Source organism: Salmo salar, chromosome ssa29 (genome assembly GCF_905237065.1).
Source record: "Salmo salar chromosome ssa29, Ssal_v3.1, whole genome shotgun sequence".
Lineage (NCBI taxonomy): Eukaryota > Metazoa > Chordata > Actinopteri > Salmoniformes > Salmonidae > Salmo > Salmo salar.
This window is the reverse complement of record NC_059470.1, coordinates 22,689,116-22,705,509: the sequence shown is the minus strand read 5'-3', so window position 1 is coordinate 22,705,509 and position 16,394 is coordinate 22,689,116. Positions and strand designations below refer to the sequence as shown.

The 16,394-nt window shown below is 44.3% G+C and overlaps 1 protein-coding gene across 1 annotated transcript in view; it reads left to right on the top strand.

Annotated features, from left to right (window-relative positions):
• LOC106590362 (melanoma receptor tyrosine-protein kinase) overlaps positions 1-16,394 on the top strand; it is a 49,585-nt gene that overhangs the window by 21,311 nt on the left and 11,880 nt on the right. Inside the window, exons 2-12 of the mRNA XM_014181301.2 lie at positions 3,894-4,045; positions 4,445-4,652; positions 4,868-5,002; positions 5,254-5,322; positions 5,525-5,643; positions 5,812-5,953; positions 8,420-8,536; positions 8,690-8,816; positions 15,390-15,463; positions 15,569-15,659; positions 15,952-16,154. Of these exons, the coding sequence (XP_014036776.1) occupies positions 3,894-4,045; positions 4,445-4,652; positions 4,868-5,002; positions 5,254-5,322; positions 5,525-5,643; positions 5,812-5,953; positions 8,420-8,536; positions 8,690-8,816; positions 15,390-15,463; positions 15,569-15,659; positions 15,952-16,154 (1,437 nt within the window). The remainder of the gene's footprint in view (positions 1-3,893; positions 4,046-4,444; positions 4,653-4,867; positions 5,003-5,253; positions 5,323-5,524; positions 5,644-5,811; positions 5,954-8,419; positions 8,537-8,689; positions 8,817-15,389; positions 15,464-15,568; positions 15,660-15,951; positions 16,155-16,394) is intronic.

The window sequence follows — 16,394 nt, the reverse complement described above, 5'->3', positions numbered from 1 at the left end:
ATCATTAGAAAACCCTTTTGCAATTATGTCAGCACAGCTGAAAACTGTTGTCCTGATTTAAAGAAGCAATACAACTGGCCTCCTTTAGACTAGTTGAGTATCTAGAGCATCAGCATTTGTGGGTATGATTACAGGGTCAAAATGGCCAGAAACAAAGAACTTTCTTCTGAAACTCGTCAGTCTATTCTTGTTCTGAGAAATGAAGGCTATTCCATGCGAGAAATTGCCAAGAAACTGAAGATCTCGTACAACGCTGTGTACTACTCCCTTCACAGAACAGTGCAAACTGGCTCTAACCAGAATAGAAAGAGGATTGGGAGGCCCCGGTGGTGCACAACTGAGCAAGAGTACAAGTACATTAGTGTCTAGTTCGAGAAACAGACACCTCACAAGTCCTCAACTGTCAGTTTCATTAAATAGTACCCGCAAATGTTATTGTTGTTATTATTGTTGAACATAATATACTCTAGAGGCATATCAAAGTTTCAGAGTGGGATCTCTGCTAGTTTTATAGTTATGATCTGATTTGTTAGCATTACCAAAGGAGTGAATGTGAAAATTGATTCAAAATGGTCGCCCTGTGCTGGTGATTTGCAGGATGTGATTGGTTACATTGCATACAATGCAAATGTATCTGTATAAAATGGGCCATCACAGCTCTGAGACAGGATTGTGTCGAGGCACAGATCTGGGGAAGGGTACCAAAAAAATGTGTGTAGCATTGAAGGTCCCCAAGAGCACAGTGGCCTCCATCATTCTTAAATGGAAGAAGTTTGGAACCACCCAGACTCTTCTAGAGCTGGCCACCAGGCCAAAACGGAGTAATTGGAGGAGAAGGGACTTAGTCAGGGAGTTGACCAAGAACCCGATAGTCACTCTGACAGAGCTCCAGAGTTCCTCTGTGGAGATGGGAGAACATTCCAGATGGACAACCTTCTCTGTAGCGCTCCACCGATCAGGCCTTTATGGTAGAGTGGCCAGACGGAATCCACCCCTCAGTAAAAAAGGCACATGACAGTCCGCTTGGAGTTTGCCAAAAGGCACCTAAAGGACTCTCAGACCATGAGAAACAAGATTCTCTGGTCTGATGAAAGCAAGATTGAACTCTTTGGCCTGAATGCCAAGCGTCACGTCTGGAGGAAACCTGGCACCATCTCTACGGTGAAGCATGATGGTGGCAGCATCATACAGAGAGATCCTTGATGATAACCTGCTCCAGAGTGCTCAGGACCTCAGACTGGGGCAAAGGTTCACCTTCCAACAGGACCACAACCTTAAGCACACAGCCAAGATACTGCAAGAGTGGCTTCGGGACAAGTCTCTGAATGTCCTTGAGTGGCCCAGCCAGAGCCTAGATTTAAACATCTCTGGAGAGACCTAAAAATATCTGTGATGCAACGCTCCCCATCCAACCTGACAGAGCTTGAGAGGATCTGCAGAGAATAATGGGAGACACTTCTGCAAATACAGGTGTGCCAAGCTTGTAGTGTCATACCCAAGAAGACTCAAGACTGTAATCGCTGCCAAAGGTACTTCAACAAAGTACTGAGTAAAGGGTCTGAATACTTATGTAAAATGTAATATTTCCTTTATTTATAAATTTTTTGCTAAAATGTCTAAAAACCTGTTTTTGCTTTGTCATTATGGGGTATTGTATGAGGGGGAAAAAAACGATTTAATCCATTTTAGAAAAAAGGCTGTAACGTAACAAAATGTGGAAAAAGAGGTCTGAATCCTTCCCCAAATGCACTGTATAATAAATGTATAAGTCCAAAAAGGATGTAACAACTGCTGATTGCCCCTTTAAACAATACAGTACATTGAACAGAAATCTGGAAACACTGGGCAGTAACTAGAACCCCCCGACCCCAAAATAAAAAAAGATCAAGTTTAATTATTTGTGGAGCATCTGAGATCATTTCATTCACTTTCTTTTCATTCGATTAAAAACGAACACCACCAACATCTGTCCACCCCCATCATTCTCTCCAGAGTAGAGCCACATGTAGAAGTGATTGAGCTCCAGGAGGAGTACGACCCACCCCTCCGGCCCTCATCCCCCTCTTTTCCTTTGGGAATGTGTCTGTGGGAGGAGGAAGAAGAGTGGGAAGAGAGGATGACAAGGTTTGAGTGAGGGGTATGAGGCCGGATGACCGCAGATGATGATAGACTTAGGAAACAAGCTTGATCCTATTACAGGAAGTGTGTGGAGAAAGGGTTAAGGGTCAAGTCCTTCAGGGAGTGGAGTATCCAGAGGTAGGGGAGCTCTACAGTAGTGCAGGCTACAGCAGTGCAGAGAGTCTGCAGATCGGACACAGATATGCAGTTATGCACACATACACAGGCAAGCGTACACAGGCAAGCACACTTAGGAACTAAGGGCGAGGATGTGCTTCCAGATGTCAGATTGCCCCAGAATGACATTGACCTGAACACTGAAGCAGCGTGGGGGGAACAGATACAAAACCTGGGAGAGAGGGTGCAGCTGTGTTTACCTTAGTGACATCACTGAGTGAGGCCTGCTTAGAAGCACACACACGGACCTCAATGTACACTAATACTGTATGCATGTGAACTGCAGTTACATTAAAGTAGAGTTAGAGTAAAGTTCCATCCAGAACATTCTATTTAGAGTTTTATCTTCTATTTTGATGTAAATAAAAAGCCACCTATCAATACAATCTATGATAACAAAGGTGATCCTGCCAGAACATGAAATACGATGGCTGTGTAATCAACCCAAGGGTCAAATGTTATTACACGTTACAATGCACATGCATTATGATGGCAGTTGTTTAGTGGAACAGGAGGGGGGGTACTGAGGTTAGGGTGACGGAGCCATACCTACACACTAATATTTTGACTTAGTCAGAAGTGATTATGGCCTATGATTTTACTTATAATGTAGTTATAACGATTGTTGTAGACCTAGGAGCTTGCAACTTAAGTTAAAAGCGGTTTCTTGAAGAATGACTTTCCTGTCTGCCTTATTAACCACAGCATGACTCTCTGAAAAGCTCTCGCGAGCTAAACTAATATGAACCACAATTATATCAGACTTATTAAATGATTTGTTTGGCTACATCCTCGTGCTCATGCTGTGAGCCCTGTTGTCTGGTCCCAAGATAAATTACACAGGGACTTTGTCTATTCCCTTACCAGCTGCTTCCATCTTCTCCCTCACCTCCCACTGACTACAGCATCTGTCTCTAAAACTGTGAGTGTGCGCGTTCAACTCAAGATACCCTAGCACAGGCGGCGCGCAGCTCTCCACACCATCCACAACTCCTCCCCGAAATACACCCTTTAACAGTTCTCCTTGGAAGAACAGGTACATTCAAATAAGCATGTGTTAACTAACTATAGGTGTCCCCCCCAAAAAAAATCTGAGCGACCTATGCCGGTTGAGTCACAATGATGTTAAGAGATTCAGAGGGCAGCAAACTGCATGTCTGGGAGAGCTTTCTTTCTCTCCTTCCTGATGATGGAGTGGTGAAAATCCCTCCTTGGTTGGTATGTAGTCTGCAGCAGTGTAGATGTTAAAGATCAACCTCTCATCTCCTCAGAACCTGTCCGACCTGCTGCGGAGACTCTCTGTAATGGCATATCACTTTATGTCAGGACTGACAGTCATTATGTCACTATTACGTGCACCTCAATACCACTAAGCGGAACTGTGCCCACAGTAGGTTAGGTTTCATGGTGATGTTCAGTAGAAATTTGATTGGAAATGTAGTTTCCACTAAATGATGTCTCTCATCCAAAAGTGGAACTCTGTTGGAATCATTATGTAAATGACTCCTACAGTTAACATGAAAGCCAAAGTTTTGATGTATACAATTAGCAACTAAACTTCCATAGTGACACTTTTCCTCTCCGTCTTCTGGTTTCAGTGTGTCAGGGGATCAGCAACAGGCTGACGCTGCTGGCGACTGTAGACGACCACTACAACAACCTGGTGAAGATGTACAGCAACTGTACCGTGGTCCTGGAGAACCTGGAGCTCACCTACATCCAGGACTACCACGACCTCTCCTTCCTCAAGGTGAGGAGATGGAGGGTTCGATTCCTATACCTTGTTTGCAGTGGCTTCCTACCTATATACCTTTCCTATGTCCTATAGTTCCTCGCCCTCTCTCTGATCTAAAATGACCTGAGAGAAAATAGTGTTGCAGCCATTTCATTACTTTTCTTGCCGTGGCTTCTAGCTCCTAGTTGAATGCACTGGCTGTAAGTAACTCTGGATAGGAGTCTGCTAAATGACTCAACGTCAATGTGAGTGTAATAGTCAGAATAAAGCTTTTCTATCCTTTATGACTTCACTACCACCAACTGAACAATGATTGTATTGCAAGGTTAACGTAGTCCAGAGTAGGTTGCATGACCACCAGACCAAACTCTGGCACGTTCCGTACTTCTATCCATTTCTATGTTCTCCCTCCAGTCCATTCAGGAGGTTGGAGGATACGTTCTGATCGCCCTCAATAAGGCAGCCAGCATCCCTCTGGAGAACCTGCGTCTTATCCGAGGACACTCCCTCTTCCTTGACAAGTATGCCCTGACTGTAACGTCCAACTACGAGAAGAATCACTCCTCCGTGACCCTCAACTACACCCGGGGCCTGAGGGAGCTGAAGCTGAGTGGACTGACAGGTTAGTGGGTGACTGGGAGGTCCATTTCAGTGACTGTATCCTGGATTCTGTCCACACCTGAGTGGGTCAAATACATTATGTAATGTTATTTAAAGTACTTTGAAGTATTTGAGGTGCGCTTGATTTAGCTTGGGAGTTAGAATTTTTGGGTCTATGCCATTGGTTCCATTACACAGGCCAGACAACATATCTATGTGTCCTTCTATTTTGCACAGAGATTCTCAAGGGAGGTGTGAAAATTGCCCACAATCCTTTGCTGTGTAATGTGGAAACCATCCAGTGGTGGGACATGGTAAATAAGGCCATAAACCATAGTATGCACTTCAAACTGGAGAGCTATGGCCGTTACTGTAAGTATGCTAGCTTCATTAACACTTAGTATAGTAATGAATCCTTCTCTGCTTTGTGTTCAGTGGAATCATTTTGGGGTCGTTGTTTTTCATTTGATGTTGCACAACTATTATGATTATTCCATATGATACAGCTTTCGGGTTTGTGATTTACAACCAAACTTGCATGGCCAGGTTTAACCATGTGTAATACCAGTATTCTATGAATAACATCATTCAGATGTTAAGCAGGGTTTTTCCTCACCTTACAGGTGACAAGTGTGACCCGGGATGCTACAATGGATCGTGCTGGACCTCAGGACTAGAGAACTGTCAAACCTGTAAGGAGCCATTCTACTCTCCCTGAAATTAGTAGTGATACAAAACATCACGTGCTATTTCTCTTTCATGATATTGGTAGAAACTTTTGTTCGTGTTGAAAGTATTTTGTTGGTTGCTCGTTTTCTCACACAGACCCTTGCACTCAGTGATGGTTGTGTTTTTCTGACTGGTCCTCTCTCTCCAACTCCCATCTCTCCTCAGTTACCAAGCTGACGTGTGCAGAGCAGTGCTCTGGAAGGTGTAGGGGTCCTAAACCCAGTGACTGCTGTAACGAACACTGTGCTGCAGGCTGCACCGGCCCTAGGCCTACAGAGTGTCTGGTGAGAGACTCTTCTGACTTCAATGAATTCATAACTTACAAAAGTTATAATCACATAGGAAACACATTTAAAAAGACAACAGGCAGACCCACTCCTGGGCTGCTACAGATATCGTTGGCGATATTGCACACTCATTGTGATCGTAGTCTTTCGTTCTTGTATTCAAAGGCTTGTAGAGACTTCCAGGATGACGGCACATGTAAGGATGCCTGCCCCCCTACCATGCTCTACAATCCCAACACCCACCAGTTGGCTTCCAACCCTAACGCCAAGTACACGTTCGGGGCCACTTGTGTGAAGGACTGCCCACGTAAGGCCATCTACATGATCAAAGGGTTAATAAAGATGGGGTCTGCTCATAACGTTACTGAATGGCCAGACAAACATCTGTTCTACACCATACATGTCTGTCTGGTAGAATTGGGAATTGTGCTCTATTTGTTACTTTCATACAGTTGAAGTCAGAAGTTTACATACACTTAGGTTGGAGTCATTAAAACTCGTTTTTCAACAACTCTGTCACGTCCTGACCATAGAGAGTTCTTATTTTCTATGGTAGAGTAGGTCAGGACGTGACTGGGGGGGAAGGGGGGTTATGTTGTTTTGGTTCTAGTTTCTTTTTTCTATGTTGGGATTTTTGTATGATCCCCAATTAGAGGCAGCTGGTCATCGTTGTCTCTAATTGGGGATCATATTTAAGTAGTTGTTTTTCCCACCTGTGTTTGTGAGAGATTATTTTGAGTTAGTGCATTTTGCACTTCTTTCGTTACGGTTTGTGTTTTGTTTGTAGTTTGTTTGTTTTGCAAAGTTTCACATTAAAATACAAGATGTGGAACGATACCCACGCTGCGCTTTGGTCTCCTTCCTACGACGAACGTGACAGAATCTCCCACCACCAGAGGACCAAGCAGTGTGGCCAGGAGTGGACATGGGAGGAGATCCTGGATGGCAAGGGGCCCTGCACGCAGATTGGGGAATATTGCTGTCCAAGGGAAGAGATAGAGGCAGCAAAAGAGGAACGGCGACGATACGAGGAATTAGCATGGTAACGACGGAAACCCGAGAGGCAGCTCAACAAAAAAATTGGGGGGGGGGGGCACACGGGGAGATTGGCAGAGTCAGGGTTTAGACCTGAGCCAACTCCCCGTGCTTACTGAGGGGAGCGTGTGACCAGTCAGGCACCGTGTTATGCGGTGATGCGCACTGTATCTCCAGTGCGCATTCACAGCCCAGTTCGTCCTGTGCCAGCGCCCCGCACTTGCCGGGCTAAAGTGAGCGTTCAGCCAGGACGGGTTGTGCCAGCTCTACGCTCCAGACCTCCAGTGCGCCTCCACGGTCCAGTATATCCTGCACCGGTTCTACGCACCAGGTCTCCAGTGTGCCTCCACAGCCCAGTACGTCCTGTGCCTCCTCCTCGCACTCTCCCTGAAGTGCGTGTCCTCAGTCCAGTACATCCTGTGCCTGCTCCTCGCACTCGCCCTGAAGTGCGTGTCACCAGTCTGGTGCCACCTGTCCCGGCTCCACGCACTAGGCCTCCAGTGCGCCTGCCCAGTCCAGTGCGTCCTGTGCCCGCTCTCTGCCCTCGCCCTGAGGTGCTTGTTACCAGTCTGGCGCCACCTGTTCCGGCCCCACGCATCAGGCCTCCAGTGCGCCTTCCCGTTCCAGAGCTTCCGGCGACAGTTCCCAGTCCAGAGCTTCCAGCGGCAGTTCCCAGTCCGGAGCCTCCTGAGACGGCACACAGCCCGGCGCCTCCTGAGACGGCACACAGCCCGGCGCCTCCTGAGACGGCCCACAGCCCGGCGCCTCCTGAGACGGCCCACAGCCCGGCGCCTCCTGAGACGGCCCACAGCCCGGCGCCTCCTGAGACGGCCCACAGCCCGGCGCCTCCTGAGACGGCCCACAGCCCGGAACCTCCAGAGACGGTACTGTCACGTCCTGACCATAGAGTTCTTATTTTCTATGGTAGAGTAGGTCAGGACGTGACTGGGGGGGTTTATCTAGTTTATTAGTTCTATGTTGTTTTGGTTCTAGTTTATTTTTTCTATGTTGGGATTTTTTTATGATCCCCAATTAGAGGCAGCAGGTAATAGTTGTCTCTAATTGGGGATCATATTTATTAAGTAGTTGTTTTTCCTACCTGTGTTTGTGGGAGATTATTTTGAGTTAGTGCATTTTGCACCTCTTTCGTTACGGTTTGTGTTTTGTTTGTAGTTAATTATATAGAAAATTTGTGGTCAGAACTGAAAAAGTGTGTGCGAGGAAGGAGGCCTACAAACCTGACTCAGTTACACCAGCTCTGTCAGGAGGAATGGGCCAAAATTCACCCAACTTATTGTGGGAAGCTTGTGGAAGGCTACCCAAAACGTTTGACCCAAGTTAAACAATTTAAAAGCAATGCAACCAAATACTAGTTGAGTGTATGTAAACTTCTGACCCACTGGGAATGTGATGAAAGAAATAAAAGCTGAAATAAATCACTCTCAAGTATTATTCTGACATTTCACATTCTTAAAATAAAGTGGTGATCCTAACTGACCTAAGACAGGAAATTTTTACTAGGATTAATTGTCAGGAATTGTGAAAAACTGAGTTTAAATGTATTTGGCTAAGGTGCATGTAAACTTCAAACTTCAACCTTATCTATTGTTTCTTTCAGAGCGTTTCACCTCAGTGAATACGTCCGCTCCGCTGTACTTACATGGTGAAGAGACTATTGCCAATAATTGTCTGGATTGGTGAAGGTGACCCCTGACCTGTGATTGGTTGTTTATTATAGATAACTATGTGGTGACGGACCACGGGGCGTGTGTCAGAACGTGCAGCGGCAACACACACGAGGTAGAGGAGAATGGTGTCAGGAGGTGCAAGAAGTGTGACGGAATCTGTCCGAAAGGTAAAATATTGCAAATGTAACTTTTTGTCTGTGGTAAGCTGGGCAACATAAATGTACTTTATTTTCAAATTTGCTAGCTGTGTCATTTCTTAACCTCATAATGCTGCATTGGATCGTCAATGGTTTGAATGTTTTTGTGTTATTCTCATCTAGTTTGCGATGGACTTGGAATGGGGCTGCTTACTAAAGTGTTGTCAATCAACGCGTCTAACATTGATTCTTTCAAAAACTGCACCAAAATCAATGGAGCCGTTTCAATTATGCAGACATCTTTGGATGGGTAAGGATTAACAATCGCATTGTACGGTGTCCATGGGCTGTCCTAATATGTACACCGTAACAGTGAAATACAATGCAATTTGCTGTGTTCATTGAAATTATTTGGAATAAACTTAAATGACTGTGTTTTGAACTACTCCCTCTAATATACAGTACCAGTCAAAAGTTGACACACCACCTCATTCCAGGGTTTTTCTTTATTTTTACTATTTTCTACATTGTAGAATAATAGTAAAGACATCAAAACTATGAAATAACATATGGAATGATGTGTTAAACAAATCAAAATATATTTTAGATTCTTCAAAGTAGCCACCCTCTGCCTTGACAGCTTTGCACACTCTTGGCATTCTGTCAACCAACTTCATGAGGTAGTCACCTGGAATGAATTTAAATTAACAAGTGTGCCTTCTTAAATTCATTTGTGGAATTTATTTCCTTAATGCGTTTGAGCCAATCAGTTGTGTTGTGACAAGGTAAGGGTGGTATACAGAAGATAGCCCTGTTTGATAAAAGACCAAGTCCATATTATGTCAAGAACAGTTCAAATAAGCAAAGAGAAAGAACAGTCCATTACTTTAAGACATGAAGGTCAGTCAATCCAGAACATTTCAAGAAGTTTCTTCAAGTGCAGTCGCAAAAACCATCAAGCGCTATGTTGAAACTGGCTCTCATAAGGACCGCCACAGGAAAGGAAGACCCCGAGTTACCTCTGCTGTAGAGGATGAGTTCATTAGATTTACCAGACTCAAATTGCTGCCCAAATAAATGTTTCACAGAGTTTAAGTAGCAGACACATCTCAACATCAACTGTTCAGGGGAGACTGCGTGAATCAGGCCTTCATGGTTGAATTGCTGAAAAGAAACCACTACTAAAGGATGCCAATAAGTAGAAGAGACTTGCTTGGGCCAAGAAACACAAGTAATGGACATTAGACTGGTGGAAATCTGTCCTTTGGTCTGATGAGTCCAAATTAGAGATTTTTGGTTCCAACCACCGTGTCTTTGTGAGACGCAGAGTAGGTGAATGGATGATCTCTGCATGTGTGGTTCCCACCGTGAAGCATGGAGGACGAGGTGTGATGGTGTGGGGGTGCTCTGCTGGTGACACTGTCAGTGATTTATTTAGAATTCAAGGCACACTTAACCAGCATGGCTACCACAGCATTCTGCAGCAATACACCATCCCATCTGGTTTGCGCTTAGTGGAACTAAGCCCATCTGTGTAAGGGCTATTTGACTAAGAAGGAGAGTTATGGAGTGCTGCATCAGATGACCTGGCCTCCACAATCACCCAACCTCAACCCAATTGAGATGGTTTGGGATGAGTTGGACCGCAGAGTGAAGGAAAAGCAGCCAACAAGTGCTCAGCATATGTGGGAACTCCTTCCAGACTGTAGGAAAAGCATTCCATGTGAAGCTGGTTGAGAGAATGCCAAGAGTGTGCAAAGCTGTCAAGGCAAAGGGTGACTACTTAAAATCATTTTTTGGTTACTACATGATTCCATGTGTGTTATTTCATAGTTTTGATGTGTTCACTATTATTCTACAACGTAGAAAATAGTAAAAATAAAGATAAACCCTTGAATGAGTAGGTGTTTCCAAACTTTTGACTGGTACTGTATGTACAGTGCATTTGTAAAGTATTCAGACCCCTTCCCTTTTTCCAGAAATACCTTATTTACATAAGTATTCAGACCCTTTGTTTCTACAACTTGATTGGAGTCCACCTGTGGTAAATTAAATTGATTGGACATGATTTGGAAAGGCACACATGTGTCTATATAAACGTCCCACAGTTTACAGTGCATGTCAGAGCAAAAACCAAGCCATGAGGTCGAATAAATTGTCCGTAGAGCATCGAGACAGGATTGTGTTGAGGAACAGATCTGGGGAAAGGTACCAAAAAAATGTCTGCAGCATTTAAGGTCCACAAGAAAACATTGGCCTTCAATATTCTTAAATGGAAGTTTGGAACCACCAAGACTCTTCCTAGAGCTGGCTGCCTGGCCAAACTGAGCAATCCGGGGAGTAGGGCCTTGACCAAGAACCCAATTGTCACTGACAGAGCTCCAGTGTTCCTCTGTGGAGATGGTTGTCCTTCTGGAAGGTTCTCCCATCTCTGCAGCACTCCACCAATCAGGACTTCATGGTAAAGTGGCCAGACGGAAGCCACTTCTCAGTAAAAGGCACATGACAGCCCGCTTGGTCTGATGAAACCAAGATTGAAGTCTTTGGCCTGAATGCCAAGCGTCACGTCTGGAAGAAACCTGGCACCATCTCTACGGTGAAGCATGGTGGTGGCAGCATCTGTGGGGATGCTTTTCAGTGGCAGGGACTGGGAGACTAGTCATGATCGAGGGAAAGATGAAAGCAAAGTACTGAGAGATCCTTGATGATAACCTGGTCCAGAGTGCTCAGGACCTCAGACTGGGGTGATGGTACACCTTCCAACAGGACAACAACTAAGCACACAGCTAAGACAATGCAGGAGTGGCTTTGGGACAAGTCTCTGAATGTCCTTAAGTGGCCCAGCCAGAGCCCGAACATCTCTGGAGAGACCTGAAAATAGCTGTGCAGCGATGCTCCCCATCCAACCTGACAGAGCTCTTCAGGCTAGGGGCAGCATCCTGAATTTCCAGATGGCTGACGTGCCCAAAGTAAACTACCTGTTACTCAGGCCCAGAAGCTAGGATATGCATATACACTGCTCAAAAAAATAAAGGGAACACTTAAACAACACAATGTAACTCCAAGTCAATCACACTTCTGTGAAATCAAACCGTCCAGTTAGGAAGCAACACTGATTGACAATAAATGTCACATGCTGTTGTGCAAATGGAATAGACAACAGGTGGAAATTATAGGCAATTAGCAAGACACCCCCAATAAAGGAGTGATTCTGCAGGTGGGGACCACAGACCACTTCTCAGTTCCTATGCCTCCTGGCTGATGTTTTGGTCACTTTTGAATGCTGGCGGTGCTTTCACTCTAGTGGTAGCATGAGACGGAGTCTACAACCCACACAAGTGGCTCAGGTAGTGCAGCTCATCCAGGATGGCACATCAATGCGAGCTGTGGCAAGAAGGTTTGCTGTGTCTGTCAGCGTAGTGTCCAGAGCATGGAGGCGCTACCAGGAGACAGGCCAGTACATCAGGAGACGTGGAGGAGGCCGTAGGAGGGCAACAACCCAGCAGCAGGACCGCTACCTCCGCCTTTGTGCAAGGAGGAGCAGGAGAAGCACTGCCAGAGCCCTGCAAAATGACCTCCAGCAGGCCACAAATGTGCATGTGTCTACTCAAACGGTCAGAAACAGACTCCATGAGGGTGGTATGAGGGCCCGACATCCACAGGTGGGGGTTGTGCTTACAGCCCAACACCATGCAGGACGTTTGGCATTTGCCAGAGAACACCAAGATTGGAAAATTCGCCACTGGCGCCCTGTGCTCTTCACAGATGAAAGCAGGTTCACACTGAGCACGTGACAGACGTGACAGAGTCTGGAGACGCCGTGGAGAACGTTCTGCTGCCTGCAACATCCTCCAGCATGACCGGTTTGGCGGTGGGTCAGTCATGGTGTGGGGTGGCATTTCTTTGAGGGGCCGCACAGCCCTACATGTGCTCGCCAGAGGTAGCCTAACTGCCATTAGGTACCGAGATGAGATCCTCAGACCCCTTGTGAGATCATATGCTGGTGCGGTTGGCCCTGGGTTCCTCCTAATGCAAGACAATGCTAGACCTCATGTGGCTGGAGTGTGTCAGCAGTTCCTGCAAGAGGAAGGCATTGATGCTATGGACTGGCCCGCCCGTTCCCCAGACCTGAATCCAATTGAGCACATCTGGGACATCATGTCTCGCTCCATCCACCAACGCCACGTTGCACCACAGACTGTCCAGGAGTTGGCGGATGCTTTAGTCCAGGTCTGGGAGGAGATCCCTCAGGAGACCATCCATCACCTCATCAGGAGCATGCCCAGGCGTTGTAGGGAGGTCATACAGGCACGTGGAGGCCACACACACTACTGAGCCTCATTTTGACTTGTTTTAAGGACATTACATCAAAGTTGGATCAGCCTGTAGTGTGGTTTTCCACTTTAATTTTGAGTGTGACTCCAAATCCAGACCTCCATGGGTTGATAAATTGGATTTCCATTGATTATTTTTGTGTGATTTTGTTGTCAGCACATTCAACTATGTAAAGAAAAAAGTATTTAATAAGATTATTTCTTTCATTCAGATCTAGGATGTGTTGTTTAAGTGTTCCCTTTATTTTTTTTGGAGCAGTATACATTGATAGCATTAGATAGAAAACACTCTGAAGTTTCTAAAACTGTTAAAATAATGTCTGAGTATAACAGAACTGATATGGCAGGCGAAAACCAGAAGAAAATCCAACCAGAAATTGTTTTTTGAGGTCACAGGCCTTTTCAATACTAGCCTATGGGATATACAAAAAAAGGGTGTCAGTCTTTAGAAAGGGTTTCAGGCTTGTTTTTTGAAAAATGAACAAGTAGTTGTAGTTGATCCAAGGTGTTCTCATCAGGACAGGGAGACTTTTGGCGCGCGTGAACGAGGGCGCGCTCTTCGTTATTTTCCTTTTCTATTGAACACCGTTCTTTCCGACTGAAATATTATTGTTAATTTACATATTAGGGTACCTGAGGATTGATTACAAACATTGTTTGACTTGTTTTGGATAAAGTTTACCGGTAGCTTTTTGGATTCCTTTGTATGCATGTTGAAGGAGTGGATTACTGAAATCAATGGCGCCAACTAAACAGACTTTTTGGATATAAAGAATGACTTTATCAAACAAAGCGAACATTCATTGTGTAGCTGGGACCCTTGGGATTGCAAACGGAGGAAGATCTTCAAAGGTAAGTGATTTATTTTATCACTTTGTGATTTTTATCTAGCCGGTGCTGGTTGAAATAGTATTTTGATGTGGGGCGCTGTCCTCAGATAATCGCATGGTATGCTTTCGCCGTAAAGCCTTTTTGAAATCTGACAACGCGGTTGGATTAACAAGAAGTTAAGCTTTTAAATGATGTAAGAAGTATGTTCATGAATGTTTAATATTACAATTTTGTCATTTGAATTTGGCGCACTCCAGCTTCACCGGATGTTGTCCCTAAGAGGTTTTTAAGAGGATCTGCAGCGAAGAATGGGAGAAACTCCCCAAATACAGGTGTGCCAAGATTATAGTGTCATAACCAAAAAGACTTGAGGCTGTAATCGCTGCTTAAGTTGCTTCAACAAATTACTTAAAAAAAGGGTAGGAATACTTATGTAAACGCAATATTTCCGGACATTATTTTATACATTTGCAAAAAAATCTAAACCTGTTTTTTGCTTCGACATTATAGGGTATTTTGTGTAGATGGAGATTATTATTATAACTATTTTAGAATAAGGCTGTAACATAAAATGTGGAAAAGGTCAAGGGGGTCTGAATACACTGTATATACGTGTGTATAATATGCACTAGTGTTCGAAAGTTTGCGGTCACTTAAATGTCCTTGTTTTTGAAAAACATTTTTTTTGTCCATTAAAATAACAAATTGATCAGAAATACAGTGTAGACATTGTTAACGTTGTAAAATGACTATTGCAGCTGGAAACGTAAAAAAAAAAAATGGAATATCTACATAGGCGTACAGAATCCCTTTATCAGCAACCATCACTCCTGTGTTCCAATGGCACATTGTGTTAGCTAATCCAAGTTAGGCAGAGGTCCTCTGTCCAGTGTCTGTTCTTTTGCCCATCTTAATCTTTTCTTTTTATTGTCCAATCTGAGATATGGCTTTTTCTTTGCAACTCTGCCTAGAAGGCCAGCATCCCGGAGTCGCCTCTTCAATGTTGAATATGACTGGTGGTTTGCAGGTACTACTTAATGAAGCTCCCAGTTGAGGACTTGAGGTGTCTGGTTCTCAAACTAGACACTAATGTACTTGTCCTCTTGCTCAGTTGTGCACCGGGGCCTCCCACTCCTTTCTATTCTGGTTAGAGCCAGTTTGCGATGTTCTGTGAACGGAGTGGTACACAGTGTTGTACGAGATCTTCAGTTTCTTGGCAATTTCTCGCATGAAATAGACTTAATTTCTCAGAACAAGAATAGACTGACAAGTTTTGTTTCTGGACATTTTGGACCTGTAATCAAACCCACAAATGCTGATGCTTCAGATACTCAACCAGTCTAAAGGCCAGTTTTATTGCTTCTTTAAATCAGCACAACAGTTTTCAGCTGTGCTAACAATTGCAAACGGGTTTTCTAATGATCAATTAACCTTTTAAAATAAACTTGGATTAGCTAACACCGTGCCATTGGAACACAGGAGTGATGGTTGCTGAAAATGTGCCTCTGTACACCTATGCAGATATTCCATAAAATAAAAAGCAGTTTCCAGCTACAATAGTCATTTACAACATTAACAATGTCTACACTATATTTCTGATCAATTTGATGTTATTTTAATGGACAAAAAAAAAGCTTTTCTTTCAAAAACAAGGACATTTCTAAGTGACCCCATACTTTTTTAACGGGAGTATGTGCCTTTGTAATTGCTTCTCTCAGTGATAGGTACACATCAACACCAAAAATGGACCCCGCCAAACTGGAATATTTCAAGACTGTGAAGGAAATTTCAGGTAGAACAGCTATTTAACTTATGTTCAATTGCTTTGTAATTCATCCAAGCCTAACAAAAGCAAAGACGATGCTTGATTACATTTATATTTGTTATTTTCCTAAAGGGTTTTTGCTGATACAAGCTTGGCCCGAGCACCTCGACTCTCTCAGTCCATTTGAAAACCTAGAGATTATCAGAGGAAGGACCAAACAGTTGTAAGTGTATCTCTGTCCTACACTGCGGTGATGTTAAATATGTCTGCTTCAGAAGGTGCTGTATGATACCTCTGCTATTTGTCATACCTATGAAACTAGGTTTTTGAAAATTGTTTCAAATGGGATTTCGGTTCATGATTGATAGCAAAAACTCAGTAGCCTAGAAGATAAAACGTGAGCTTGCTTGAGAGGTTCCCTGCTGTATATTTCATTGTTTAATGATATGTTTGGGCTAGCTTGAGTAGCAGTAAGCTAACCTAGTAAACTAACATGACCTTTTCTTTTCTCCTAGTGGTAGGGTGAGTTTCGCTGCCCTCAACTTGGCCCATCTGAAGTATCTTGGCCTCCGCTCCCTGCGAGAGATCAGCGATGGCAATGTTGTGGTGAAGAACAACCCCCAGCTCTGCTACACCAACGGAGACCACTGGAAGAGCCTGTTCAGATTGGGCAAACAGTCCTCAACGGTGGGCAACAACGTCAACATCAGCACCTGTGGTAAGCAAGGACAAGGATAAAGAATGAATTCTGATCAATGCCTTTATACAAACACCGCTTTTCGAGAAATGGTTACAATGGCCAAATGCTAATTCATCCCAGTTAGTGCCTGTGATAGTCAAAAACAGCCCTATACCCATTGGACACTGGTACTTGTTGTTAGTTAACTAAGCTAACATTGCCATGATTGGATCCAAGCGATGAGGCAGTGACTCCACCTCCACCCTCTGGGTTCGATCG